Genomic DNA, 27,816 nt, shown 5'->3' on the forward strand with positions numbered 1-27,816 from the left:
CAATCTCTGTGCGCAAGGGTCAAGGCCGTAAAACCATACTGGATGCCCGTGATCTCCGGGCCCTTAAACGACACTGCACCACAAACAGGAATGCTACTGTAAAGGAAATCACAGAATGGGCTCAGGAATACTTCCAGAATCCATTGTCCGTGAACACAATCCACCGACGTCATTTCTTTCAGGGAAGTCCCTGCATTTTTCAACAAGATAATGCCAGACCACATTCTGCATCAATCACAACATCATGGCTGCGTAGGAGAAGGATCCAGGTACTGAAATGGCCAGTCTGCAGTCCAGATCTTTCACCTATAGAGAACATTTGGCGCGACAAAGAAGGCCCAAGACGATTGAACAGTTAGAGGCCTGTATTAGACAAGAATGGGAGAGCATTCCTATTTCTAAACTTGAGAAACTGGTCTCCTCGGTCCCCAGACGTCTGTTGAGTGTTGTAAGAAGAAGGGGAGATGCCACACAGTGGTGAAAATGGCCTTGTCCCAACTTTTTTGGGATTTGTTGACACCATGAAATTCTGAATCAACATATTTTTCCCTAAAATGATACATTTTCTCAGTTTAAACTTTTGTTCCGTGATTTATGTTCTATTCCGAATAAAATATTAGAAGTTGGCACCTCCACATCATTGCATTCAGTTTTTATTCACGATTTGTATAGTGTCCCAACTTTTTTGGAATCCGGTTTGTACATATTGAATTGCCTTAAGAAGTGGTCAACTTAAAAGTCGGTCGCCTTAAAAGGCGGGTGAGCCTAGTTTAAACTAATACAGGTAGACGTGGAAACCGGGTTTTCTGATGAAAAAACAATAACGTTTAAAACAGTATCGTTTACATACAACAGATTTTGGCGAATCGTTTAAATGCAATTATTTATATCCATTTATACACTAATAATGGCAATTATTAAATATTATTATTAAATAATTCCACCCATATAAGTAACGTTTCTCGGACTGCCTTCTTCCATCGTCCTGTTCTTACGCACCACAGTACTAAAGTATTGGTTAATGTCCGAGTCACCTCACATAGATTACTGTAATGCTATTCTATATCTGGCATCCCACAAAAACGTATCCATCGCTTACAACTTCTTCAAAATTCTGCTGCCAGGCTAATAACCTGCTGTTCTAAACCCACTGAATGTATTACACCTATTTTCTCTCAACTTCACTTGCTCCCTGTTTACTACTGAATACAATACAAAATACCACTCTTAACATTAAAAGCTCTCCACAGTCTTGCTCCCCCCTACTGATCTCCTACAGACTTACACTCCCTCTCGCTCACTCAGCTCCTGTAAATTTGAGAGTATTCAGTCTGGCAATATGGTGCAGCCTTAGTTTGTGGAAGACAGACACAACTAAAGACATGAGCATAAAATGATGGTTGTCAATTTCAAACTGTGTTTCCTGAATGTGTTCCTTGAGAAAAAACACATCATCTGAACCAGTCTCAGCCCGAACAAACTGATTGATCAAAGATACACTGACAGCTTGCCCTAATGTCGACTGTCGGCTAACACGCTCAGCTACTTTGACCACCTTGACTGGACCCTCAGAAGGAATCTTCGAACCTCCTTTGTTTTTTAATGTGAGCAGGTGGTAGCTTTGATGATATGATGCCGATAGAGCATCTGTTACCAAACTAGCACGGCACACATCACAGGACAGGTTTCTCCAAATCCTGTCTAAGGGCTACCTCCCACTGCTTCCTGAGGTGGATTTCTTTGGGAAACCTCCAAAGTTTGAGAAATGTTAACCGCTAACAACAATCTACATAGTTAGTGACTAACGTTTAGCCAAAACGTTGTTTGGAGGCTCACTTGAGCACATAAATGTATAGCTTTGCTAGCTTAGCCTGGCGTAGCTAAAGTTAAGATTATCAAATGGGATTTTCTAATGGCCAAATATAACCAAAACAATTGTTCAGCCTTACATATAAAATGTAATCCCCCGGGATCTGGTTTAGAGCGTACAGCGGTTTGTACAATCCCAAGCAGCATGTGCGTGAGGCATTTTTATCCATTACTTCACTCCACAGCAGTGCCACTCGAAATATGGCGGCGACGTTGACGTACGATGCTGTTGGTCATGTGGCGTCTAGTAATTCTATGTCTATGGCTAAGTTTATGTCGAGAGTAAAGTCGACATTTCCACTTTATTCTCACCATTTGTCTAGAGATTAAAGTCGACATGTTGACTTTATTCTCGTAGTTTGTCATTAAAGTAGAACATCGTAAACTAAACTTCATCTTAAAATGAATATTTAATTTACCAGATTTTCTCAAATCCCGTCATAAATTATGTAGCGCATGAATTATGCCTTGTTTTATCATGTGGAGAAAGAAAAAGGAAGGACAGGAATTGGGGGTTTTGATACGTCAGATAGAGACAGCACACATGCAATAAAGAAAGCCTGCTCAGAGGACCATCCATTGAATTCTGTGTTTGTGTCTCCGACCACCAAACCACAAACCCAGCATTACACAATATTTAAGTTAAACCTGTGCGATACCCATTCATACATCCAGTTTTTTGGAGCCTCGTCACACCTGCCATAAAGTTCTCTACACTGAACGTACACCTGGGGACCCTGTACTGCGAGGGAGCAGCACTACCGCCACACTACCATGCATATTTAATACATGCTTTAATGCATTTCATCATGAAAATATCAAGTATTTATCTTAGCATTGTAAATGTTCAGAGAGCAGGAATATCATTAAGTCAATGCATTCTGTGCGGCAATCCCTGCCGGTGCCTCCTCAGTGCAAGAGGAGGTCCGTTTAAGAAGCACATAGTGATTAACAACTCAGTTAGGGAACACTTACCACAAAGCATTTCATGTGCTACATTACCTTATGACGGGGTTTCAGAAATTCTAGTAAATGAAACATTGATTTTTATGACTAAGTTTAGTTTATTCTACTTTAATGACAAAATAAACTATGAGAGTAAAGTGGAAATGTTGAGAATAAAGTCAACATGTCGACTTTATTCTCAACATAAAGTTTTTTTTTCTTCACTGTGCCATATTTTTTTTTTTCTTCTTCTTCACCGTGGCCCTAATATGCTTCCGTAGTTTTGTTAAAGTGACCCATCTGTCATTCCTTTTTTGTTCATATCTTGCCCTGCAGTAGTGCAAGTGTGCATTGAATATCCAACAGGCTCTCACCTTCCCACTGAAAAGTCTTATTCATAGGTACTTTCAATTTTTTCTAAACATTTTGCCAACATGAGCAAAAAAAGTGTTCAGAAAACAACACTGCTCAGTTATTTCAGAAAAGAGACGCCACAAACTAATGAAGGTACAGCGTCAACTCCTGAGGTAATTTCAGACAAAGACATTGCAGAGGCTAGTCCATCAGGGGAAATCTCTTCAGCACACACTCTGCCACTTGATAAATCTAAGCACCGCTTATCCGGCATAAACAAACAATGGTTTAAAGATTTTGATTGGCTAATGGTCAAAGAAAATGGTAGTGCTCATTGTGCATGAAATATTCAAACAAATATTCACCCCCCCAAGGAGGGAGTTACCTTGGGTAAACGTGCCATGCACAAGAATTCAAAAAGAAAGCTTGCTGGACCATGAGAAATTGTAAAACGCACATTGAGTCTTCTGCTGACCTTTTCGGAATGTGTGTACTAGAGCAAACTGGAATGGGTCAAATTGAAAGATCTATATCTGTGCTAAAGCTCCCACAAAGGCAGTTATAAGTTATTTAAGATCCATGTATTGGTTGGCAAAAAATGAGTTGCCACATACAAGGTTGTTTGAAAAGCTGTTGGAACACTGTAAAGAAATGGGTTGTTCCTTTTTACAAAATCTCAATGTTGGTAAAAATGCACATTACACCTCTGAAAGAATAATGCAAGAGCTGTTGGATGTCTTAGCATCAGAAATAAAATCTAACATACTGAAAAACATACATGCTGAAAATTTTTTCAGTATTCTGTGTGATGAAACCACAGACATCTCAGTTGTAAAACAATTATTTACATTAAATATGTTTTCCAGGTCACTAAAGAGGTTAGAATTAGTTTTGTATCAACCCGCAATATGATTGATTGCAAAGCTGAGACTATAACCAACACACTGAGTGAGACTATGGACACTCTAGGCTTGAAAACTGCTAATCTGGTTGGACAATGGTCAGATGGAGCGGCTGTTATAATTGGGGAAACAGAAAGGTGTGGCAAAACTGCTTAAAGATAAAACATCTGGACTCTTGGTCAACTGCCACTGCATAAACCACAGATTCGTCCTTGCAAGTGCCCCAGCAGCAGTTGCTGTACCTTATTTAACAAAACTAAATGACATCTTAAGTCAGCTGTTCTATTTCTTCTAAAATTCTTCAGTTAGGATGGCTGGTTTAACGGAAATTCAAAATATTCTGAACATTCCCCAGATTAAGCTGAAAATGGCCAGTGACACTAGATGGCTGTCTCATGACTTTGCAGTACAGTCACTACGACAGTGTATGATGAGTGTCATTGCTGCGCTGGAAAGAAAAGCGACTAAACGAAATGACATCACAGCTAAAGGATTAAGCAGATGTATTAAAACGTACAATTTTGTTTCCTCTCTGATGCTCTCAGACATATTACCTTTGTTGTCCAATTTATCTAAGGCTTGGCAAAGGCAAGATCTCAATCTTACCGAAATTGAGCCAATTGTGTTCACCACAAAATTGTCCATTTTGGAGTTGAAAGACACTCCTGGGAGATATTGTCTGGCAGAAGAATGGTCAGATCTCCACATTGTTTACACACAGAGTGATGTAATGTCATTCAAAACTGCAATATATGATAAATACCTAGAGACAGTTGTCAAGCACCTAGATCCAAGATTCCCTGACATGCCAATTATTTCTAGCTTTTCAAAAGTTTTCAATGCAGAAACTCACAATTCAAGTGAGTCTGCTTAAATTCTTTTCGATCATTACTCCAAAAATGGTAGCCCTCCAATTTTAAAACATGAAATTAGCTGGCAAGAATGGACAGTTGTGTCAAAAATTATCAGAAGTCAATCATACAAAGACTTCAGTCCAAAACAGATTTTACTAAAAATGGCAACAACATCAAAACTCAAAGAGTCGTTTCCAGCTTTAGCCAGACTAGCTCATATTGGGCTAGTGATCCCAGTGAGCACAGCTGAATGTGAAAGGGGGTTTTCTGCCCTTAAAAGGATCAAGACATGTTTGAGAAATCGCATGAATCAAAGCACACTAAATAATCTCATGCTGATCTCCTTGGAGGGCCCAGATCCTGGGGACTTAGATTATGGGAAACCTGCAGACAACTGGGCCTCTAGGAAAAAAAGAATAATTATTTAACTGGAGACACCTTCTGCATATGCAAGTTGGCTTTGAAGAATATTTTTACATTTTTCTTCATTAGGTTTCCCATACTTTTTTTTCCCATTGTTTTCACTATTCTTCCCAACAGCAACAATTGTCATAACAATTGTTATTTAAAATGTTTGTTAGGGTTGCAGGATCCTGAATTGGATACTTCTTAAATTTAATAAAATAATATTCTGGCACAAGTGTCAAACCTTAAAAAAGGAAGTCATATTGAGCATTGAAAAATAATTAATAATAATTAATAAAAATAGTGCACATTTAATTTTCCCCACCATCAAATTTCCCCGTCCTGCCCGGCTACTTTTTCATGCCACCCGGCTGGAAAAACTTTCTGGGGAGAGCACTGAGTAGTCATCATTATTATGATTTGCTTAACCACAGCATATTAATTTGTTTGTGACTTTACTATATGATAGTGAAATAGTGTTTACCTTTAGCAATCTGTTGAGTTCCTGGGACTTTTATGCTGTTTTTTCCACTAACACCAGAGCCAGAGTCAGTGCCCTTTAGCTTCCGAGTGTAGCTTCCGCTAACAGGTGTATTATTATGCCTTCTTTTCTGAATAAACGTGAATCTGTGGTATAGTGCATCATTCAACTATCCTCAAAACTCACATTCTGTAATCTTTTAAGCTCAACCACATACTGAGCCACTGTCTTTCCCTCTTCTTGGATTCTTCTGTGAAAGTAAAACCACTTTGCTGTGATGAGGTTTTGAAAAAGATGCTGCTGTAACAGTCTTGTAATGTCAGCATAACTTTTTTCACCTTGTGCTTCTGTCGAGTAGAGCAATCCATATGTTTTGAACCCCAAAACACTCAGTAGCACTTTCACTTTTTTTGTAGTTTGTAATATTATTAGCTACAGTGGGTTTCTTGAGTATTTATGGGATTAATAAAGTATCTGTCTATCTATCTGTCTATCTGAATGTTCTGTGTTTTGTTCAAAGCATGTAGTTTGACTGTGGTGCTCACCTTTTTGAAGGAGTTTTCATAAGAGTTGTAAACGTAGTTGAAGGTGAAGTGAGTAAAAAAACATACAATAGGGATAAAGTTTCTTGAATGATTTTTAACAGATGGGTGCATATTGTGCAAGTATTTTCATAATATAAATACTATTCCAATTTTTGCTAATTGTTTGCATTAGTGGTGAACAGTCTCATCAACATTATTCCTTTTTTCCTTCAATGAAATGAAAACCATTTGTGGTGACTGCTGCACAATTTTATTTTTTATCTCATGTTTCATTAAGGGTGGCATGATGGCGCAGTGGGTAGCACTGCTGCCTCGCAGTTAGGGGACCCGGGTTCGCTTCCCGGATCCTCGCTGTGTGGAGTTTGCATGCTCTCCCCGTGTCTGCATGGGTTTCCTCCCACAGTCCAAAGACATGCAGGTTAGGTACATTGGCGATTCTAAATTTTCCCTAGTGTGTGTTTGGTGTGTGGTTGTGTGTGTGCGCGCCCTGCCCAGGGCTTGTTTCCTGTCTTGCGCCCTGTGTTGGCTGGGATTGGCTCCAGCAGACCCCAATGACCCTGTAGTTAGGATACAGCGGGTTGGATGATGGATGGATATTTCATTAATGCCATATGCTATGGTGAATTAAAAATCAGAAGATGTTATCTTTTGTTGTTGGGGTCGGGCTCAATAACTTCATCTGGGTCCTACAAATTGTCAGAAATGGGAAATGAAATAACAGGTTTGTGCTTTAGAATTTCAATACTTTAGTCACTGTGCAATATTCTTGGTATCTAGCTATTTAGATTAACTCTGGTACAGCACAACTTTAAACTTTGCCAATAGCAATTAACAACCTTAAATTTATTTTTTTTTTTTTTGCTTTTTACAGAAAAAGGAAATTGAGGGTAACTCTGGTTCTGGAGATCCACCTAGGAAGAAGCCCACGAGACTGGCTATTGGTGAGCATATTTTTTTTTTCTTTTGTGTTAATGTGGTATTGGATAGAGGGGGATTTGGGCACTCATTCATTCAGTTCTCTAACACTAGGAGTGGAAGGTGGCTTTGATGTGGCATCAGAGCAAGCTCAGTATGAAGAAGAAGTGAAGCTCATTATATTTCCTGAGAAACAAGAAGTTATATCAGATGAGCTGAATAGTCTACCAGATGTAGTAAGGGAGCGGGTAAGTAAGATTCTCCTATTTTTTTTACAATCTGTTCATTTCTGTCTAGTCACAAGGCTTACTTGTTTCCTTTGGTATTTCCTGGATTAAAGGTTGTCCATTTTGTGAGTTCATCTTTCTTCTATTGCAAATCTAAAGGAAACTGGTAGTTGCTGTTTGGCTATAGGGCCTCATCTTTGGTATATTAGCCAATATGAAAACATGTTATACTTTTTATGTGTTTTCTGGAATGACATCAAGTCATATTTATAATACTCTGAAAAATCTAAGGCAACTTTAGAAAATGATTTGTAAAGCTACTTATTTATACAGCAGGTGTTTATTAACTAAAACACTATATAACATAAAAAGTAACAATGTCTTGTGTTTTTAAAGCAAGTCAGAATTCTGTGTTGCCTTGTTCAGTACTGAAGTAATTTGCTTTTGGTACACGACTATAATTTTTTTGAGTAGATTCATAGTAAATTCTGTGAAGTGTATTATGGGATTTGCCATAACTCTCTTATTTTGACTGACTGATTTCCCCAAACCCCATATCCAAGTGATCCTCCAACTTTTCGGTTATGTTGAGATTGGGGCTTTTGGGGGACAGACTAATACTGTTGGTGTTCCATTTGCAGACTTTCACTCCACTTCCACCATGTCTTCATTGTGTTTACAGTTTGTTAGGGGTTGTTTTGTCTTCACAAGTTAATTTTTTACCAGTACATTAATTAATTTTTATGAAAGTACAGCATAGTGAATAAAAATGGTTTTGAATTTCCCAGCAGTTGTCATTCCAGAGAGTTGTCATTTTTTATTTTTTTTAAACCTGATCCCCTAATCAGTTGGCTGAAATGGATCCAGAAACCATGAATACAGTCACCGCAGTGCCTCAGAGAATGCAATGCTTCAGTGTTCTTCTTATCAACTCTTTCTTCTGACATGCTGTTTCTTTGTGAACAAACAATGTTTAACTTATATTTCTTGTTCCAGATGAGTTTTTGTCACTGGTTGTTGCCCTTTGCTTATTGTTTTTATTCGACTGACCTCTTCTGCTTGTTGCCTTTCCATAAGAATAATTTCTTAGCTGTAACACAGTCTGCAAAACTGTATGTTTTAATACCTGCTTGAACCATCAATCAGTGCATTTTGGAACCAGGTGGTTCTGCCAGAAGTTGAGTAAGCACTTCAACAGATTTCATTCTGTCCTTTTAAGGAAGTGACCTTTTAAATACTATTAATAGGTACTCTGATTAAGGCAGGTTTTTTGGTCTTTCACGTCCACAGTTCTCTGTCTAGAACTTGCCCAGTTTTTTCCAGTTTCTCTATAGCCGTTTGAACATCACATCTAGAATATCCGCTTTAGAGTACTTTTACTTTAGCCTTGTTGATACAAAGCTATGATTTTATTTCTGTCAGTGTTTTTATCTTGGCCATTGCGAAACCACTCCTTCAGGTACTCTCTTGTTACCATTCAGTACTCAATTTATTTTTTTTTAGGTTTCTCCACCAGCATACATTATTTGCCCAATCACTGTCTTATTAATTAAAGTCAGGTGTGCTGTTGGTAGATTTTAACTTGAAGTGTCTGGGATACTGTAAGAAGTGATTTGGGAACCAATTACCATCTGAAGTTCTACTGTATATGTCTAATAAGATATCAGAGGTATTTGGTAAATAAAGAAATTCTTTTACTTTTTATTGTTTCAGTGTGTATTTCTATTAGGCAACGGAAACTTAATGCATTACTTTTTGTGATTAATGTGGCCTGTTTAATATGTTAAAAAAAATATTGTTGCTTCCGGGGCCGGCAACGAGGCAAACACCTCAGACAGTGGTTTTGTCAGGGTGGCATTTTGATGTGTTTTTTTTTTTTTTAACATTACAAAACAATAATACAAATAAGTAAAATATTTACCTAAATTACATACACCTCCAGAACTTTATTTAAATACTACCTTTAAAAAGTTTTTGAAATAAAATTTTCATTTAAAGTTTAACATTTTGTATTGCACACTCTCTTGTGTTCATTTTCTTGATTTATACATACTGACATAGGTGATGGGGGTGGGGTGGGGTTTATGGTAGTCCTGGTGTAATGTGAGAAAAAAGTTGCGAAGTTAAAAAATTATACTGTATGAACCACTGGATTGGTGGGGCTCACTGTTGCCCAAACCTGACACAGACAGACGTTGGACAGAAGTTCAGGGAACACGTTTTTATTTTTATTTTTTTTCCAATGGGAAATGTCCCCATCCCAGTGCTCCAGGTGCTCGTTGGTCTACTTCCGGAAGCACTTCCAGGTGTGGTGGAAGAGCTGTAATCTAGGGCTCAGGTGCAACATCCCCTGGTGGCTCTCGCAGAACCCAACAGGGCAGCACCAAACTCCAGCTCCTGTGGAGCCCTGTGGGGAGTCCAAGGCACTGCTTCAACCCAGGGGAACTACACCATAGATGGCTCCCCCCCCCCATGTTTCTGTAAGAAGATTAAATCAGTGTCATATCACATAAGTAGTAGTATCTCTGTATTTAACTTGCTAGTCTGCCAGTCAGCTAACAGTGCTGTCTCCCCTAATATAATTATTATCTTTACCCATGACTCAAGTTTGCAGTATCTTCACTTATTTATGCAAAGAACACAATGTAACCATCCAAGTAATGCACAGTGTCAGTTATTAAGTGAGATAGCAGCTACGGGGATTGCTTTTAGTGTGCAATGAGCAAAGTGTTTTCCAACCGTTTTTTTGTGGTGGTACACTTTTTGTAACCCAAAAAGTCCCAAGGCACACCACATTTCTACCAATCACAAAAGCATTATCTATACATTTGCTAAACTGCCCAAAGGGGAGGGACAGGGGACCCAAAAAAAAGCAGCTCGGAGGTTGCTGTTCGGAGACAGGGCACTTAATGAGTACTTTAGACTCCTTTTTCAGCTGCTTCAGCCCTATACCCATTCATACAGGAGGTTATCTCTCTGCCTCACTCCACTAACCCAGGGTCAGAGGTAACTTGTATGTCCAGTGTCTCTCTGTTCTGCGAGAGTTGCTGGCGAACATGCACTGAGGCAGATGGACCCCTAACACATCTCCTGGCTGCTAAAGTGCTCTCTAAATGCTATGTCTGCAAAACAGTGATCACAGAGCTGCATTTATATCGGCTTCTCCAGGTATTCCTGTCGACCTCAGACCAGTCTCAACTATTTGAGGAGCTTTCCACTCTCCGGTCAGGTCCCGGGGCACTACACTGTTTTTTTCCATGGCACATCAGTTGAAAAATGCTTTTGTAGAATCTAAATGCCAAGTCATTGATGGTGATGAACAATTGAGTATTGTATTCTATGTAGTTTTAGCACAAGTTTTAGTGTATGGTCATTTAAGAGATATTTATTCTTTCAATTAAATCAATCTTCAGCAGTGCGTTCAAAGTCAGCAGTTGTTTCGATTGCTTTTTTACTTTGACATGTCTGTGTCTCATGCTATGCCAATTTAACAATTAATTCATTGGCCTTGTTTTCTTATTGCCTTCTTTTCAGCTTGCCTTTTAGGAAGATATTCGAATTCAAGATGTACATGCTCAAGTACTATTTTGTTAAGTTCAGGTTTAAAGTCATTGTACAGTATAAGGTCATACTATGCAATTATTTTTTTTTAATTGCTTTGTGTTGATTCTACATTAGATTTGTGATTCAGTGTGTATTTACATCACAATATATGTATTGATTTTATAATTATGTTAATGTTAGATGTGATTAATTGTAATTATATATGTGTTTATGTGTATATGTATGTATGTGTGTGTATATATAATGTGCATATATTTGTGTTATGTATTTAAGAAAATTGCCTTTGATTGGCACTAATTGTTTAATGCTCACATAATCAGCTTTTAAACAGTAAATTTTCTTGGATGGTGTAAGGTTTTTGTGTAGTACTTTACGTGAGCATTCTGCATTTCTTAATTTTAAATTTGTGTGAATTTAATTTTTTAATAGATAACTGCCTCAATAACTGGTATACTGGCTGCTGATGCAGCATCCCGGAAGGAGCAGGTTCAGGAATGGGATGGTGAGGTGCGACAAGTGTCCAAACATGCAGCTAGTCTGAAGCAGTTAGACAATGGTGTGCGTATCCCTCCAAGGTGAGATTAAAATCAATAGAGATGTGAGATGTGTTGTAATAATCATGTAGCAGTAATGTAAAAGATACTTAAACAATATTGTTGCATCATTTTAAGCCTTGGCAACTCGCCAAACTAAACATTAATTAGTACAGTAAGTATTGTATCTTGAGGCATTTACTGTGCTGTGGTCATTTTAGTCCATTGTATGTATTTGAGTATCAAGATTAACAAAACTGTACCGGTATAAAGTTTCTGCTCAAAATGCATAGTTTGAAATAAGCAACAAAGAATGTCACTAATCTGTTACTCTATGATGATTACTAAGGCTTTTTCATAATGCTGCTTTTAATTAACAAAATAGGAAATGGCATGAAAGTTTGAGACCACTAATTTTCTTTTTTGTTTTGAGCAAATAATGAAAAAATTCAACAAAAAATCTGCAATCCTCGTATGTATATGTAAAGGGTTTTTTTTTTTGGTGACATTTTTCACATTGTTTGCCATTGTCCAGTGTTACTTGATATTGGGTCCCATTCTATTACAAGCTCTGTTATGTACTTCCTTAATGTAAAGATGATATTTAAAAATTTTTGTCAACCACCACTACAGACTACATGGGAATAAAAATCATATTAAAAATATAATTTTTATGTGGAATATTCTTCTTATATGGAGAAAAATTTGTTTTTGGATTTGTTTGCATATCAACCTTAAAACAAGAACTTATGACTCATGCCCTGTTGCTTGTAAGATGCAAATGAACAGTACAGATTTTAGAAGCACCTGACAAGCACCACTCAAACACCTAGTACACAAAAACAAATCTTGTATTCCTCACGTACACATTTCCTGTTTCTACTGCTAATGTACATAAGAAATGCCGTGTGGTAACTAAAACACATTATAAACAGTCTCTGGTCAGTTTTTTCTTGTTCGTGACCATATATTTCTGTGCTATCTAATTCCAGAAGTAATGCCATAGACTAACTTGCTCTTTGAATTTTTTTTGTTTCTCCAGTAAAACTGAATGTAAAACTGGTGTGTTATAATGATTACTTAGTGCTTCATCACTATTTTTAACAGATGCATTTATCTGCAACATTTTTTCCTATTTTAGTTATGACACAAATGTAATGGTTATTACCAGTGTCATTATTTTTATTTGCATCTCTCTTCTTTAATGACTGTATGACAAAACAGAAGCCATTTAAGATGCAAAAGGCAAGAAACACTCCATTCATGTAAGAGGTTTCTAGAATGTGTAACTGGAAAGCTAAAATGAATAGTAATATTCTGTTAGTGAAATTCAGTCAGAGAGGCCAAATCTGCATATACTATATTTACCTCAACCTAGTTTATTTACCAGTGCTTGAGAACTGTTAATTCCCATGTTTCTATTTTTATTTCAATATAGAATTTATGTCAGTACTTTTATTTTACAAAAATAGTTTTGATTAAAGAGAAATTTTAATGTTTTAATGACAACGTTTCATACATAAAATGTCATGTCATCAGTTAATTCTCAGTCATGCTTAATTGAGTTTTGGTTTGTGGGAGGCTGGAGCCCATTATGACATCACTAGGTTCAAGACCTGAAACGTGCTTAATAGGGCACCAACCCATCACTGTGCCCTCACACACACATACACTTACTGGGTCACTTTGGAATTGACAGTCGGCCTAGCCTTCATTTCTTTTGGAGGAGGAAGAAAACCAACGTTCCTAGAGGATAGGCCAGTCAGACACAGGATAAACATGCAGACTCCACACAAACAATGTCTTGGCACAGATTTTGTACCCTGGGACTTAACCTGTGAGGCAGCAGTTTTATCCAATATGATACAAATCCAGCCTGGATTTAATTCAATACTTTTCTACTGTGTTGTTTGTTTGCAGTGGCTGGAAGTGCCAAGCTTGTGAAATGCGTGAAAATTTGTGGCTGAACTTGACTGATGGTGCAATCTTGTGTGGACGGCGATATTTTGATGGCAGTGGCGGAAACAACCATGCTGTACTTCACTATAATGAAACTGGCTTTCCTCTAGCTGTCAAACTGGGCACTATTACACCTGACGGTGCAGGTATGTGCCTTATGTGAAAGTCAAAATTTATTTAACTGCAGTATTCATTTTACTTGTACAGTCATATGAAAAAATTTGGGAACCCCTCTCACCCTGCATAATAATTTTACTCTACTTTCACCAAAAAAATAACAGTGGTATGTCTTTCATTCCCTAGGAACATCTGAGTACTGGGGTGTTTTCCAAACAAAGATTTTTAGTGAAGCAGTATTTAGTTGTATGAAATTAAATCAAATGAGAAAAACTGGCTGTGCAAAAATTTGGGTCCCCTTGTAATTGTGCTGATTTGAATGCATGTAACTGCTCAATACAGATTTCTTGCAATACCAAATTGGTTGAATTAGCTCGTTAAGCCTTGAACTTCATAGACAGGTGTGTCCAATCATGAGAAAAGGTATTTAAGGTGGCCAATTGCAAGTTGTGCTTCCGGTTGACTCTCCTCTGAAGAGGTGACAGCATGGGATCCTCAAAGCAACTCTCAAAAGATCTGAAAACAAAGATTGTTCAGTATCATGGTTTAGGGAAAGGCTACAAAAAGCTATCTCAGAGGTTTAAACTGTCAGTTTCAACTGTAAGGAATGTAATCAGGAGATGGAAGGCCACAGGCACAGTTGCTGTTAAACCCAGGTCTGGCATGCCAAGAAAAATGCAGGATCGTGACAGACAACCCACAGATCACCTCCAAAGACCTGCAAGAACATCTTGCTGCAGATGGTGTATCTGTACATCATTTTACAATTCAATTCAATTTGCACAAAGAACATCTTATGGCAGGGTGATGAGAAAGAAGCCCTTTCTGCACTGACGCCACAAACAGAGTTGCTTTTTGTATGCAAACGCTCATTTAGACGAGCCAAATTCATTTTGGAACAAAGTGCTTTGGACTGATGAGGCAAAAATTGAGTTATTTGGTTATGACAAAAAGTGCTTTACATGGCAGAAGAACACCGCATTCCAAGAAAAACGCCTGCTACCTACTGTCAAATTTGGTGGAGGTTCCATCATGCTGTGTGGCTAGTTCAAGGACTGGGGCCCTTGTTAAAGTTGAGGGTCGGGTTAAATCAACCCAATAACAACGTATTGATGTAATATCTCTGTTGAGATGCCCAAGTCTATGCACCTGTCTAATTGTGTTATGATGCATATTACATATTTTCTGTTAATCCAATAAACTTAATGTCACTGCTGAAATACTACTGTTTCCATAAGGCATGTCATATATTAAAAGGAAGTTGCGACTTTGAAAGCTCAAACAAATAAAACAAAAACCCAAAGAATTAAGAGGGGTTCCCAAACTGTTTCATATCACCTTGCCAGTCTATAGTGGTTTGTAGAACTTTAAAGTGAAAGGTAGGATTACTGTTCATGAATCTGTCTTTCAGCTGTTAGTTTGTATGTTATAAGATTTCCTTAATTGAAAAGAAAATTATAAGATAATATGTTGATGTTTGTAATCTGTCCACAGATGTTTATTCTTATGATGAGGATGATATGGTATTGGACCCTCACCTTCCTGAACATCTTGCTCACTTTGGAATAGATATGATGTCAATGCAGAAGGTCTTGTACCCCTTTTATATTGTTGTGCGTTATGTTTTTGCTGTGATGTTTTATTTAAAATAATCAACCTCCTCTATACTTTTAGTTGTACCATGTTTAACCTTTTTTTTTTTTTAAACTGGAGACCATGATTTTTTACTTTTTCGTTTTGGCATGTTTTTTAACTCGGAAGCAGGGAATAACTTTAGAGGTGCATGAAGATGACCGAATGTTCCCTTTCACTTTATTATAAGTGATAAAGGATTACTTAACCCTAATACTTGCTTGACTTGAAAAATGGCCATAGATGAGAGGAGATCTGCTTTTCAGTTTTATTAAATATATGGTATTGCGGTCTCTTGTGTTTTACAATGGATATGCAAGTTCCATAAACAGAATGAAAATATTTTTATCCTGCATTTACATTCAGCAAGACGTGAATAATTCATTAATACTACAGCAAAATATTGTTAATTTTAAAGTAACTCTAAACATATATAGCAGCTACATTTTTTCCTAATGAACTTTAATTCATATAGGGGAAAGATGAGTTTTCCCAGAAAAAGTTATGTGGTTTAAAATTGGACCAAAACTTTCTGTTATTTGATAGTAATGGTAATAATAGCTTGGTAGTCCTCCAGAGGGCATGACAGTGAAAGTGTCATGACCCTCGTAAACTCATATTAGAGGACAGAGATCACCAATGACACTACTGATGGTGTGCTGTGGTATGTGATGTGGCAGTACTGTATATCTCCATAGTGTACTGTACACGCACAAGTTGATCTACCATTCGCCCATACACAGACAGTTGTGTCAGTTGTGATTTCAGTTACCAAATGCTTTGGAGACAAAATTTTGAGGTTGATATTGAATGATGAATACATGTAGAGTCATTGCACATACAGGTGAAAATGGCATGAGTTTAACTAAGAAGCTGTTGTCTTCCCTTCCGTTTACAGGAATTGTTTTTAATTGATATTTGGGTGTAGTGGCCTCAAGGCTCTCTGATTCACACTGTTTTAAACGGTGATTTGTTAATTTTATTTAGGGACCCCAGGAATGCACTCAGCTTTGACTCTGATCACGCACAAAGACACATAAACCTAGAGTTAAATAAAGCAATAGAAATTAATATATTAAATGCCAAAACAATTAAGACAAATAATGCAGGCACCCACCCATATAACCCCAATGGCGATAATAACTAAACCCAGACAAAGGTGAAAACAGACAAACCCTAGTCACTAGATAAAATATACTCACAACACTGTCCAAAACAAAGACCTGTCTGTCAGATGCAGGTGAAGATAATGAGTGAAATCCCATGTGAACAGTTTATAACATGCTCTGAGGTTGAAGACATTTTCCAACTCGGATGAAACTGCACAAATAAGCAGGCAAAGGAAAAGAACACAAATCCTGTGAAAACTATAATCCTCAGGGTTTGGGTAATTCTATTTCCAATGATTTGTTGAAGCGGTGAAAACACAAAAGACAATCTGATCTTTGCCTGCTTCTTACAGATCCCTTTTAAATCCAGCACTTCATCTTCTTTTTTGCACCAGTCCCACAGTAACAGTGGAAGCTACACACTGGTGCAGTACTATCAGCACTACTGGCAGAATTGCAGTCCATTTTAGGTGCTGCTACATGGTTAATAAAATGAAACAAAATTGTTTTAATTCCAAGTATTTTAGAATTAAGCAAAGAGGTTGAAATTTAAGTGGTCCTATGAGCTAAAAGTCACGGAGCACTTTTTTTCTGAATTTCAAAGAAAAGGAAGGTATTAATAATTTCTCAGACATTGGACAGAAAGCTCATTAAACAAGCAGCCCAGCTGAAAAATATATTTGATGTAAATCTAAACAATTATTGGAACAAACACTTGCATCCAGGGTGGCATCCAGGATAAAGTTTGCTCTGCTGTGGTCTAGAATCATGTGGCCTAAAAGTGTTCTTCAGTTTTCTTTTTGGCTTAAATTTTTGGTTATAACATCAACCTTCCTTGTCCATTGCTGAGTCTGCTGCCCCCTTTCATCTTGAGGAAGACCTTCATGCTTTCACAAAGGCTGCTTCTTTTTTAGTGTCATGCTGGCACCCTCTGCTCATTGCCATTATAGGGAAAGCAATACAAATATAGGGTTATTTCCCTATTGTAGCTCTGGCTTCCTACACGGGTATAGAAAGGGTCTTCCTTGCTACCAGTGCAGCTGTGTGTTTCTGTATTTTTTGGAACTTCACCCAGTGCCAAGTTAGTTTTTCCCTTTTTATATTGTCAATTTTTAGCCAGGTACACCCCCACACACTGTGTAAAAGCTGACTTTTGGTTTGGTCTACTGTAGTTATGCTAGTTGTTGAATTACGCTGTATATTTTTATTCATTTAGAATTAAGTTTTTATTTAGATTATTATGCATCTAGCTATACTTAGTGAGCATTGTATTACAGTATATTATTAACTGCTTCAGTTAAGTAATGAGTTGTTTGTATTTCAGACTGATAAAACAATGACCGAACTAGAGATTGACATGAATCAACGAATTGGAGAATGGGAAGTTATCCAGGAGTCCGGTGTTGCCCTCAAGCCGCTATATGGCCCAGGATATACTGGCATGCAAAACCTTGGCAACAGTTGCTATCTAAATTCTGTAATGCAGGTCATCTTTAGCATTACAGATTTCCAGAACAAGTAAGTTGCATTGGAGCTTTCATGGTATGTGTTATTAGGGTATGACTGATGAAAGCTCTTTTTTCAGTTGATACTATTTAGAGAATGTTTTTGTGGTATACTTTCTAGAGGATGGGGCACTAATGCTGCATAAGGAGTATTTTTCTTGAGGTTAACTTGTAGTACTAGGGTATTGTACCGCGTTAGCCGTTATGAATGTAGTGAAACGTCAAGCAAAATGACACCTTTTATTGGCTAACTAAAAAGATTACAATATGCCAGCTTTCGAGGCAACTCGGGCCCCTTCTTCAGGCAAGTTGCCTCAAAAGCTTGCGTATTGTAATCTTTTTAGTTAGCCAATAAAAGGTGCCATATACAGTAATCCCTCCTCGATCGCGGGGGTTGCGTTCCAGACCCCCCCGCGATAGGTGAAAATCCGCGAAGTAGAAACCATATGTTTCTATGGTTATTTTTATATATTTTAAGACCTTATAAACTCTCCCACACTGTTTATAAATATTCCCCGCAGAGTTATACAGCATAATCCCTTTGTATTCTCTTAGATATTAGGTAAGATTCATTGAAATTATGTATATAATCACACTGTTTATATACAGTAAAACCTAAATATTATTTTAAAGATATTGAGTGTCTCCGATATCACATGTTACAGCCATTATGATAGACATGCCACCAGCAATAAATACGTACAATGCAACAAAAATAGTACAGTATACAGTAAATGTGTGTGTACAGTGACACTATACGTACGTACATGTACTAAGTACTGTAAGTAGAAAATTAATTATGGTTACTCACCAACAATGACACGATGACTTGTCCGATAACCATGAGTTTTATTTTACTGCACAACAAAGGAGAGCATTACAGCCCTTAAAGGAGCCACTTCAGGCGATTGTGTAGCACTGCCGTTGTTCTTCTTTTGGCAGTCTTCAATCCAAATCCCCCCTAAAGCAGATTCCATCCAGACTACTGCCTTATTACATCCATTTACAACTTGTTTTGCACCCTGGTTAAAAGGACACTGCGGCCGTAGATCTTATATTCCTTTCCTACTTTTTAAATAAAAAGAATCGTAGCCTTCAACAAATCCAAAACGTTTACCTTTTCGGCAATCGTTAACATCTTCCGTTTGCGCTTGGGCACGGCCCCTGAAGCAGTAGCAGATCGTTTTGGAGCCATAATGAAGGGCTTGATTATGCACAAAGATAAACACAACACAGCGAAACACGTTGATGCTGAATGAGCAAGACGAGACTTCCTGGTTAACACTGCATTCAGCAAGCAGGAACTTAACTGCGTGCTCTGATTGGTTAGCTTCTCAGTCATCCGCCAATAGCGTCCCTTGTATGAAATCAACTGGGCAAACCAACTGAGGAAGCATGTACAGGAAGTAAAAAGACATATTGTCCAGAACCCGAAGCAGCGAAAAATCCAGCGTTATATATTTAGTTATGCTTTCATATAAAATCCGCGATAGAGCGAAACCGCGAAAGTCAAAGCGCGATATAGCGAGGGATTACTGTATTATATACAGTAGACACAAATCATTTACGTAATTATAAATGAATGTTTTTATGTTTTTTATTGAGCATGAAGCTTATCATTTGGAAAAATGTGGCCTCATCCTTTAGGAGATTAATTAATTGTATAGTCAAACCATATTCTGTTTGCAAGAACAATATTCTGTTTGCAAGAACAAACAAAATTCGGCAACTGTCTGTCTGTCCGCCCATCCATCTCAAGCATTGGGGATGGATCTGGACAGACACCCATACACTTAGACAGTTTGGCAATGCCAGTTCATCTAATGTCTTTGGACTGTGGTAGAAAGCTGTACCACCCAGAGAAAACCAACACAGATATGGAGAGAACATGCAGACTCGACACGGGGAACACCTGGGATACAAATCTTATGCTTGTTTAGGTCTTTCTTTTGTTAGGGCCTGAACAAACTAAAATAATAACAGTTGTGAGTGGCCACCATCTAATTTTAGTTGTCAGCACAGTAGTACAGCAGTATTAGAAGTGACTGAATAAACTGTGTCAATCTACAGCCTTGTATCTATAGGAGAGGAGTGATTACTGTTGGATTAAAAGCCAGAAACTTGTATTTTATGGTTTAGAGCTACATGCCATATTGAGGCTTCATACTGATCTAGAATGTCTGACAGTCATCAGCAGTCACTTTCTTAATGTGTAAAGAATATACATCATTGTAGATTGGCCTGGGTAATAATATCTATTTTCCAATTAATAGTTATTTTTCATGTAAGAATCAATATCAAATCATTTAAAGTCTCAAGATCGATCTCGTGAATCTCTATCCTGCTCAATCACTATACGTAGAGTTTTGCTTATCGTTATTATTGGTGTCCAATCCAGTAGATGGTGCTGATGTGCCTGTTAAAGCTTTCTGCCGAAAAAAGCACTTTACTCCTTTGCATAAAATGGTTAGTCCTCCTTAACTGAAATCAGTGTCTTAGACACAAATCAGATGTATGGACTTACTACTGATTCAGGTGGTGCCTTGCTAAAGAACAACTGAATAAAAGCAAAGTTGTATGTAAGCTGGGGAGTTCAAAAGTTAATTATTGTTGTAATACAGTAAATTTGAGAAATCACTTATCCTGACATCACTCAGATGCGTTGTCTCAGTCGACATCAAAATGGGAAGGGCCAAAACAATCTGTACTGGAAACAGCATTTAGCTCCAAACTTCCATTTAGTTCATCTTATGCCCAAAACATAATAGAATCTCTAGCAGTTTTTATTTGTAAAGAGACCTTAAAATATGGCTAACGTGGCAAAACAAGCGGGCAATTGTTGTGATTGTCAGGGCAGCCTGTGGTACAAAAGTGAGTGTGTGCACCAAGCAGCCGACTTGAAGTAGCTCCATAATAACAGTGTTATCAGTCATGATGTCCGTTTCTTTTTCTTTCATGCACCATTCATTCAGATTCATAACACACAAATTGGTTACTGAATAACCTGTATTATTTAAGAAGCAATATTTGAATTCCCAGTTGATATAATTGTTTTTATAAAGTTTTTTTGAAATTTTTAAATTTTTTTAAAGAGCAATGATATTTTGCTCCACATCTTGTAAATACTGATGTTAGCTGTTCATTACTAATCAAGTATTTCTTTCTAAATGTCATTCCATGCTTATTGATATATTATGAAGTCACTATGTAGACACCCTTCAAATAAAAGTTCCACTGAAATTTGTTCTTATTGCAGCATGGTTAAGTAATTTCTAAAAAAGTCACCACTTCAAATATATAACTACATGCTAATTCAGTCAAGATCAAATAAATATTAAATTGGGGCAATGTGAATTGAAATCCAATTGAATCAGGACATCAGTGCTGATACCCATCTCTAATTGTAGGCTTCCTACACGGGTATGGGGAAATTTCATTCATTTTTTGCTATTCGGAATTAATATGGTGCAGAATGTTCAAAGACTTTTTTTTTAAAGAAGTTATGGACCCATTTATATGAAATCTCTCATCACAACACTACAATTTTGTGTGCAAAATTATTGGCTATCTTCAATTAGGAAGTCAGCGAATGTAAGAAAAAAGTGGGAAATGTGAGGGACAAATATGTTCACCTTTGGTGGAAAATGTGTAGCAAAAGATTGCAGTGATGCTGGAGGGCAAAAACTGCCTGCATTTTAATGGATCTTTCACTTTTCTTGCATGATACAAACACAACCAACTAGCTTTTGGGCATGTGTCTGTAGTGCATTGTGATGCAGAATTATAAACTGCTTTTTGATGGCATAGGCTTGATGCAGAAGTATATATCAACCTTTATTCTCAAACAACCCATGACTCTTCACTGCTTCTTGCTGCTACTTGAAGTGTTGAGAGCAAGACAGTCATTTTCATTTTTGTTCAAGGAATCTCGAGTTTTTTTATTTTTTGTTTTGTTTTGTTTTTATCAGTGTTCTTCTTGTAACAGTTTGTAGACATATATTCTTGAGGACTGGAATTCAGTGACCACACTAACAAGTAGAGTATAAGAGTTTAGCAGTTGCCTGTCTGAGGAGACAGTCGTATAATTGATGTTTAAATAATATTTACTTGTATGAGTGGTATTTTGAGAAGTTCTATAATTCCTTCAACAGCAGACTTTTTTATGAAGGATATAATAAAAGAGTAATTTACATCTGTGCATGCTAAAAATTGGCTGCATATATAAACTTCAGCTATTCAGTGGTAAAAATATGCACAAATATTCTGTTTTTCCCCATCCAGGTATGTTGCAAATTTGGAGAAGTTGTTTCAGGATGCACCAACAGATCCAACTCAGGACTTCAGAACACAAGTGTGAGAACAGATCAGTGTTAAAGTTAATCAGATCTTATTTTGCCCAATAGACCCAAATGGCTTTTGACTTGTTTGTGGATGTTATATATACTCCTCAAAAAAAGAAACGTCCTCTGATTTTCAACTGTTTTTACTTTCAGTAAACTTAATGTGTAAATATTTGTATGAACACTAAAAGAGTCAACACCATAAGACATAAACTAAAAATGTTTCACAATGTGTCCCTGAATGAAGGGAGGCTCAAAATCAAAAGTACCAGTCAGTATCTGGTGTGGCCACCAGCTGCTTGAAGTACTGCAGTGCATCTCCTCCTCATGGACTGGACCAGATTTGTCAGTTCTTGCTGTGAGATGTTACCCCACTCTTCCACCAAGGCACCTGCAAGTTTCTGGACATTTCTGGGGGGAATGGCCTTAGCCCTCACCCTTTGATCCAACAGGTCCCAGACGTGCTCAATGGGATTGAGATCCGGGCTCTTCCACTGCGAGGATGATCAGCTGTCCTTCCTGTCTCCCTGTAGCGCTGTCTTAGGCGTCTCACAGTGCGGACATGGCAATTTATTGCCCTAGTCACATCAGCAGTCTTCATGCCTCCCTGCAGCATGCCTAATGCACGTTCACGCAGATGAGCAGGGACCCTGGGCATCTTTCTTTGGGTGTTTTTCACAGTCGGTAGACAAGTCTCTTTAGTGTCCTGCGTTTTTAGAACTGTGACCTTAAATGCCTACTTTCTGTAAGCTGTTAAGGTCTTAACGACCATTCCACAGGTGCATGTTAATTAATTGATTATGGTTAATTGAACATGCATGGAAAACATTGTTTAAACCCTTTACAATGAAGATCTGTAAAGTTATTTCGATTTTTAAAACCTTATTGTTGAAATGCACAGTCCTGGAAAAAGGAACGTTTCTTTTTTTGCTGAGTATATTTGTATTTGCTTGAAGCAAAGCAAGTAGGCAGTTGATGTTTTACTTAAATGTTTTTTAAATCAATGTATAACTCATATAAGAATTTGTAGATTAGTTGAATGTTATCAAGTATTTAAGCATTATCATCCCTGTAAGTGATGGAACACAGTTTAGAATGACCTTTCTAGCATTAGAAATTGCTCCACACAGTTAACTCAAGGTGAGTGTTCAGTTGGTTTACAGTAATTCCTGCTACAGGATTTCATAGAACAAAAACAAGAAAATAAGCAATTGCAGTTAGCTCCACAACACATAATCTTCAACTTGTCATGTGGGACTATTGCAGGTTGATAACAGTTTCTGATGAATGCATCTTATTCTCAGCAGATAGATGTTAAAACATCCCACTGGTTCAAGTTTATTTTTTAATGTACTGTACTTTTAATTTTTAAAAATAGTAGTATAGTCTGAATATTTGGATCTTTCTTTCTTTCATTTGTAACTTTGTCTGGCTGCTAAAGTGGAGTTCATATGGCTATTTTCCCAGCTTGCAAACCATGACTGACCACTTACAATTATGCCAACTTATGTGTAACTAAAGCTTTTCTCTTTTACTAGACAATTGGATTATTAAAACACTTTAACTATTGTTAAAATATTCATCTAGTTAATTTCCTATACTTATTATTATGTTATTCATTGATGCATATTTTTAGAATGCTGTCTTTTCTAATCACATTTTCCTTTTTTATTAGAGCAAAGCTAGGTCATGGACTTCTCTCTGGAGAGTATTCCCATCCAAATTCAAATGGAGACAATGGTGATGCTGGTTCTGAGAATAGGGTAAAAAAACTGAATGAGAACAGACAGTACATATTTATGTGCATACTATTGAGAGATTGTCAAGTTAAATTTATATTTTATATTCATACCTTCAGGGGGAACAGGTGGGGATCTCCCCCAGAATGTTTAAGTCTTTAATTGGAAAGGGTCACCCTGAATTTTCAACCAACAGACAACAGGATGCTCAAGAATTCTTCTTGCACTTCATTAACATGGTGGAGGTGAGCTTCCTTTTTTTATTTTATCCATATTAGACATTTTTGTTATACAGATACTGTATACTGAAAACTCAAAATTGGATGGGAGCAGAAGAAGATATGCTCGAGGTTAGAATGTCAAAAATGAGAATACAGTATTTTTTTATTGGGTTAATTCAGTTATTGGTTAATTGAGGAGTGACAATTATAGAAGTATTAAATGCATTAATAAATTAGATTCAACCATAACCTCAATTATTTGTAATTCAAAACATCCATGTATCCAAAGCGCGACCCTACAAATACCTAAAGTGGAAGACGACATGGCTCTACCTAACTTGCAATTTTATTACTGGGCAGCAAATATACAAGCTGTTAAAACCTGAACATGGACACAAATAGATGAACATACACAGGCTTGGTCCACAACAGAAATAAAATCCTGCAGTAGCTTTTATATTCATTGCTTTGTGCCCCAATAAATTCAAGTTATCGGCAATATACTAACCCAATTGTGCTTCACTCACTCAGAATATGGGACCAATGTAGGAAGCATTTTAAGATAAAGAAGCCTTTATCTGTGCCACCTCTGCACGATTTTCCATCCTCTCAAACACATGCAGTTTTTAATGTCTGGAAAACAGCTAAGGCAGTGCTCATGGCTCATAAGAAGAGAGACTGAGTAAAAAAGGATTCATGAGAGAGAAGCAAGACAGAAACCTCTGTTATCCAAAAGTAAAATCTATGCTTGTCTTGCAAAGAAACACCTGAATAATTTTCAAGTTTTGGTTTCATGTTCTGTGGACCAAACGAGTCCAAAAGAATACTATGAACTATTTAAAATCCTATAAAAAAAGTTTGGGATCCCCTCTTAATTCTTTGGATTTTTGTTTATCATTGGCTGAGCTTTCAAAGGAGCAACTTCCTTTTAATATATGACATGCCTTATGGAAACAGTAGTATTTCAGCAGTGACATTAAGTTTATTGGATTAACAGAAAATATGCCATATGCAATAACAAAATTAGACAGGTGCATAAATTTGGGCACCTCAACAGAGATATTACATCAATACTTAGTTGAGCCTCCTTTTGCAAATATAACAGCCTCTAGAAGCCTCCTATAGCCTTTGATGAGCGTCTGGATTCTGGAGGGAGGTATTTTTGACCATTCCTCCATACAAAATCTCTCCAGTTAAATTTGATGGCTGCTGAGCATGGACAGCTTTCTTCAAATCACCCCATAGAATTTCTATGATATTCAAGTCGGGGGACTGTGACGGCCATTCCAGAACATTGTACTTCTCCCTCTGCATGAATGCCTTTGTAGATTTCGAAACTGTGTTTTGGGTCATTGTCTTGTTGGAATATCCAACCTCTGCGCAACTTCAACTTTGTGACTGATACTTTGAACATTATTCTGAAGAATTTGTTGATATTGGATTGAATTCATCCGACCCTTGACTTTAACAAGGCCCTCAGTCCCTGAACAATCTCCACAGCATGATGGAACCTCCACCAAATTTGACAGTAGGTAGCAGGTGTTTTTCTAGGAATGTGGTGTTCTTCTGCCATGCAAAGCGATTTTTGTTAAGACGAAATAACTCAATTTTTGTCTCATCAGTCCAAAGCACTTTGTTCCAAAATGAATCTGGCTTGTCTAAATGAGCATTTGCATACAACAAGCAACTCTTTTTGTGGCGTGAATGTAGAAAGGATTTCTTTCTCATCACCCTGCCATACGGATGTTATTTGTGCAAATTGGGCTGAATTGTAGAATGATGTACAGATACACCATCTGCAGCAAGATGTTCTTGCAGGTCTTTGGAGGTGATCTGTGGGTTGTCTGTAACCATTCTCACAATCCTGCGCATATGTCACTCCTGTATTTTTCTTAGCATGCCAGACCTGGGTTTAACAGCAACTGTGCCTGTTGCCTTCCATTTCCTGATTACATTCCTTACAGTTGAAAGTGACAGTTTAAACATCTGATATAGCTTTTTGTAGCCTTCCCCTAAACCATGATACTGAACAATATTTGTTTTTTAGATCTTTTGAGAGTTGCTTTGAGGATCCCGTGCTGTCACTCGTCAGAGGAGAGTCAAATGGAAGCACAACTTGCAATTGACCACCTTAAATACCTTTTCTCATAATAGGACACACCTGTCTATGAGGTTTAAGGTTTAACGAGCTAATCCAACCAATTTGGTGTTGCAAGTAATCAGTATTGAGCAGTTACATGCATTCAAATCAGCAAAATTACAAGGGGGCCCAAATTTTTGCACAACCAGTTTTTCTCATTTGATTTAATTTCATACAACTAAGTACTGCTTCACTAAAAATCTTTTTTGGAAAACACCCCAGTACTCAGATGTTCCTAGGAAATGAAAGACATACCTCTGTTATCTTTTTTTATTGAAAGTAAATTATTATGCAGGCTGAGAGAGGTTCCCAAACTTTTTCATATGACTGTAGTTCCCACTATGTACTGTATGACATAAGACTAATGCAGTGTTCGATAGTAAGAATATTGTACCTTCAATAAAACAATTGAGTGATGGTGTGGGGATGCTTTGCTACCTCAGGATTTGGAATAATTGCTATTATTAAATTATTGAAGGAACTACAAATTTTGCAGTTTATCAGAATATGCTTAAAGGATAATGTTTGGTAATCTGTCTGTGAGCCTGAAGCTAAAGTGTACAGTTGTGCTTGAAAGTCTGTGTGTGTGTATATATATATAATATTCACTAAGGCAAGACAACCATGGAAAGCACGCCGGATGGGGCGTGGACTCACTGAGCCGCCGACAAGTAAGACACCTATGGCGCACACAGAAGGAGCCACGCCCACCAACTACTGGCACCTCTGAACCACGTTGACTGTTCATAGAGGCATGTTTTTCGCAGAGGTGAATCGCCATATGCAGTGTGTTAAACGGTTTGCGAGGGGTATCCCATGGGATCCTCAAAACAATCCTTTACAACTGAGGTTAAAACACAATGAAGTAAGCTGTCTTTAAAAAACGAGTTTTCGGTTACAACTATTACAACGCACGACCGCGTGCACCATAGCAAACTGTTTTACTGTGTTGGTTCGTTCCATGCATTGTTATAATGTTGCTTTTCTTGCTGATTTATTACATTACCGATTTTTCAAATGTTAATTTTCTCCCTGTGCTTAAAAATCATTAAAAAACCGGCCTGATTATGTGGCGTATGGTACGCCGCAGGTTGGCTAGTTTTCTATATTTCTGCATAAATATGACCTAAAACATCATCAGATTTTTCACTCAAGTCATAAAAGTAGATAAAGAGAAACCAGTTAAACAATTGAAACAAAAATATTATACTTGGTCATTTATTTATTGAGGAAAATGATCGAATATTACATATTTGTGAATGGAAAAGTATGTGAACCTCTAGGTTTAGCAGTTAGTTTGAAGGTGAAATTAAAGTCAGGTGTTTTCAATCAATGGGATGACAATCAGGTGTGAGTGGGCACCCTGTGTTGTTTAAAGAACAGGGATCTATCAAAAGTCTGCTCTTCACAACATGTTTGTGGAAGTGTGTCATGGCACAAACAAAGGAGATTTCTGAGGA

The 27,816-nt window shown here is 37.4% G+C and overlaps 1 protein-coding gene across 2 annotated transcripts in view; it reads left to right on the forward strand.

The window, feature by feature from the left end:
* usp5 (ubiquitin specific peptidase 5 (isopeptidase T)) overlaps positions 1-27,816 on the forward strand; it is a 67,125-nt gene that overhangs the window by 6,804 nt on the left and 32,505 nt on the right. For both annotated transcript variants that reach the window (XM_039763793.1, XM_039763794.1), the window contains exons 3-11: positions 7,227-7,296; positions 7,385-7,518; positions 11,491-11,636; positions 13,515-13,699; positions 15,165-15,259; positions 17,736-17,929; positions 22,198-22,269; positions 23,932-24,019; positions 24,115-24,240. In XM_039763793.1, the coding sequence (XP_039619727.1) occupies positions 7,227-7,296; positions 7,385-7,518; positions 11,491-11,636; positions 13,515-13,699; positions 15,165-15,259; positions 17,736-17,929; positions 22,198-22,269; positions 23,932-24,019; positions 24,115-24,240 (1,110 nt within the window). The remainder of the gene's footprint in view (positions 1-7,226; positions 7,297-7,384; positions 7,519-11,490; positions 11,637-13,514; positions 13,700-15,164; positions 15,260-17,735; positions 17,930-22,197; positions 22,270-23,931; positions 24,020-24,114; positions 24,241-27,816) is intronic.

The sequence above is a fragment of the Polypterus senegalus genome, chromosome 9 (assembly GCF_016835505.1).
Source record: "Polypterus senegalus isolate Bchr_013 chromosome 9, ASM1683550v1, whole genome shotgun sequence".
Classification (NCBI taxonomy): Eukaryota; Metazoa; Chordata; class Cladistia; order Polypteriformes; family Polypteridae; genus Polypterus; species Polypterus senegalus.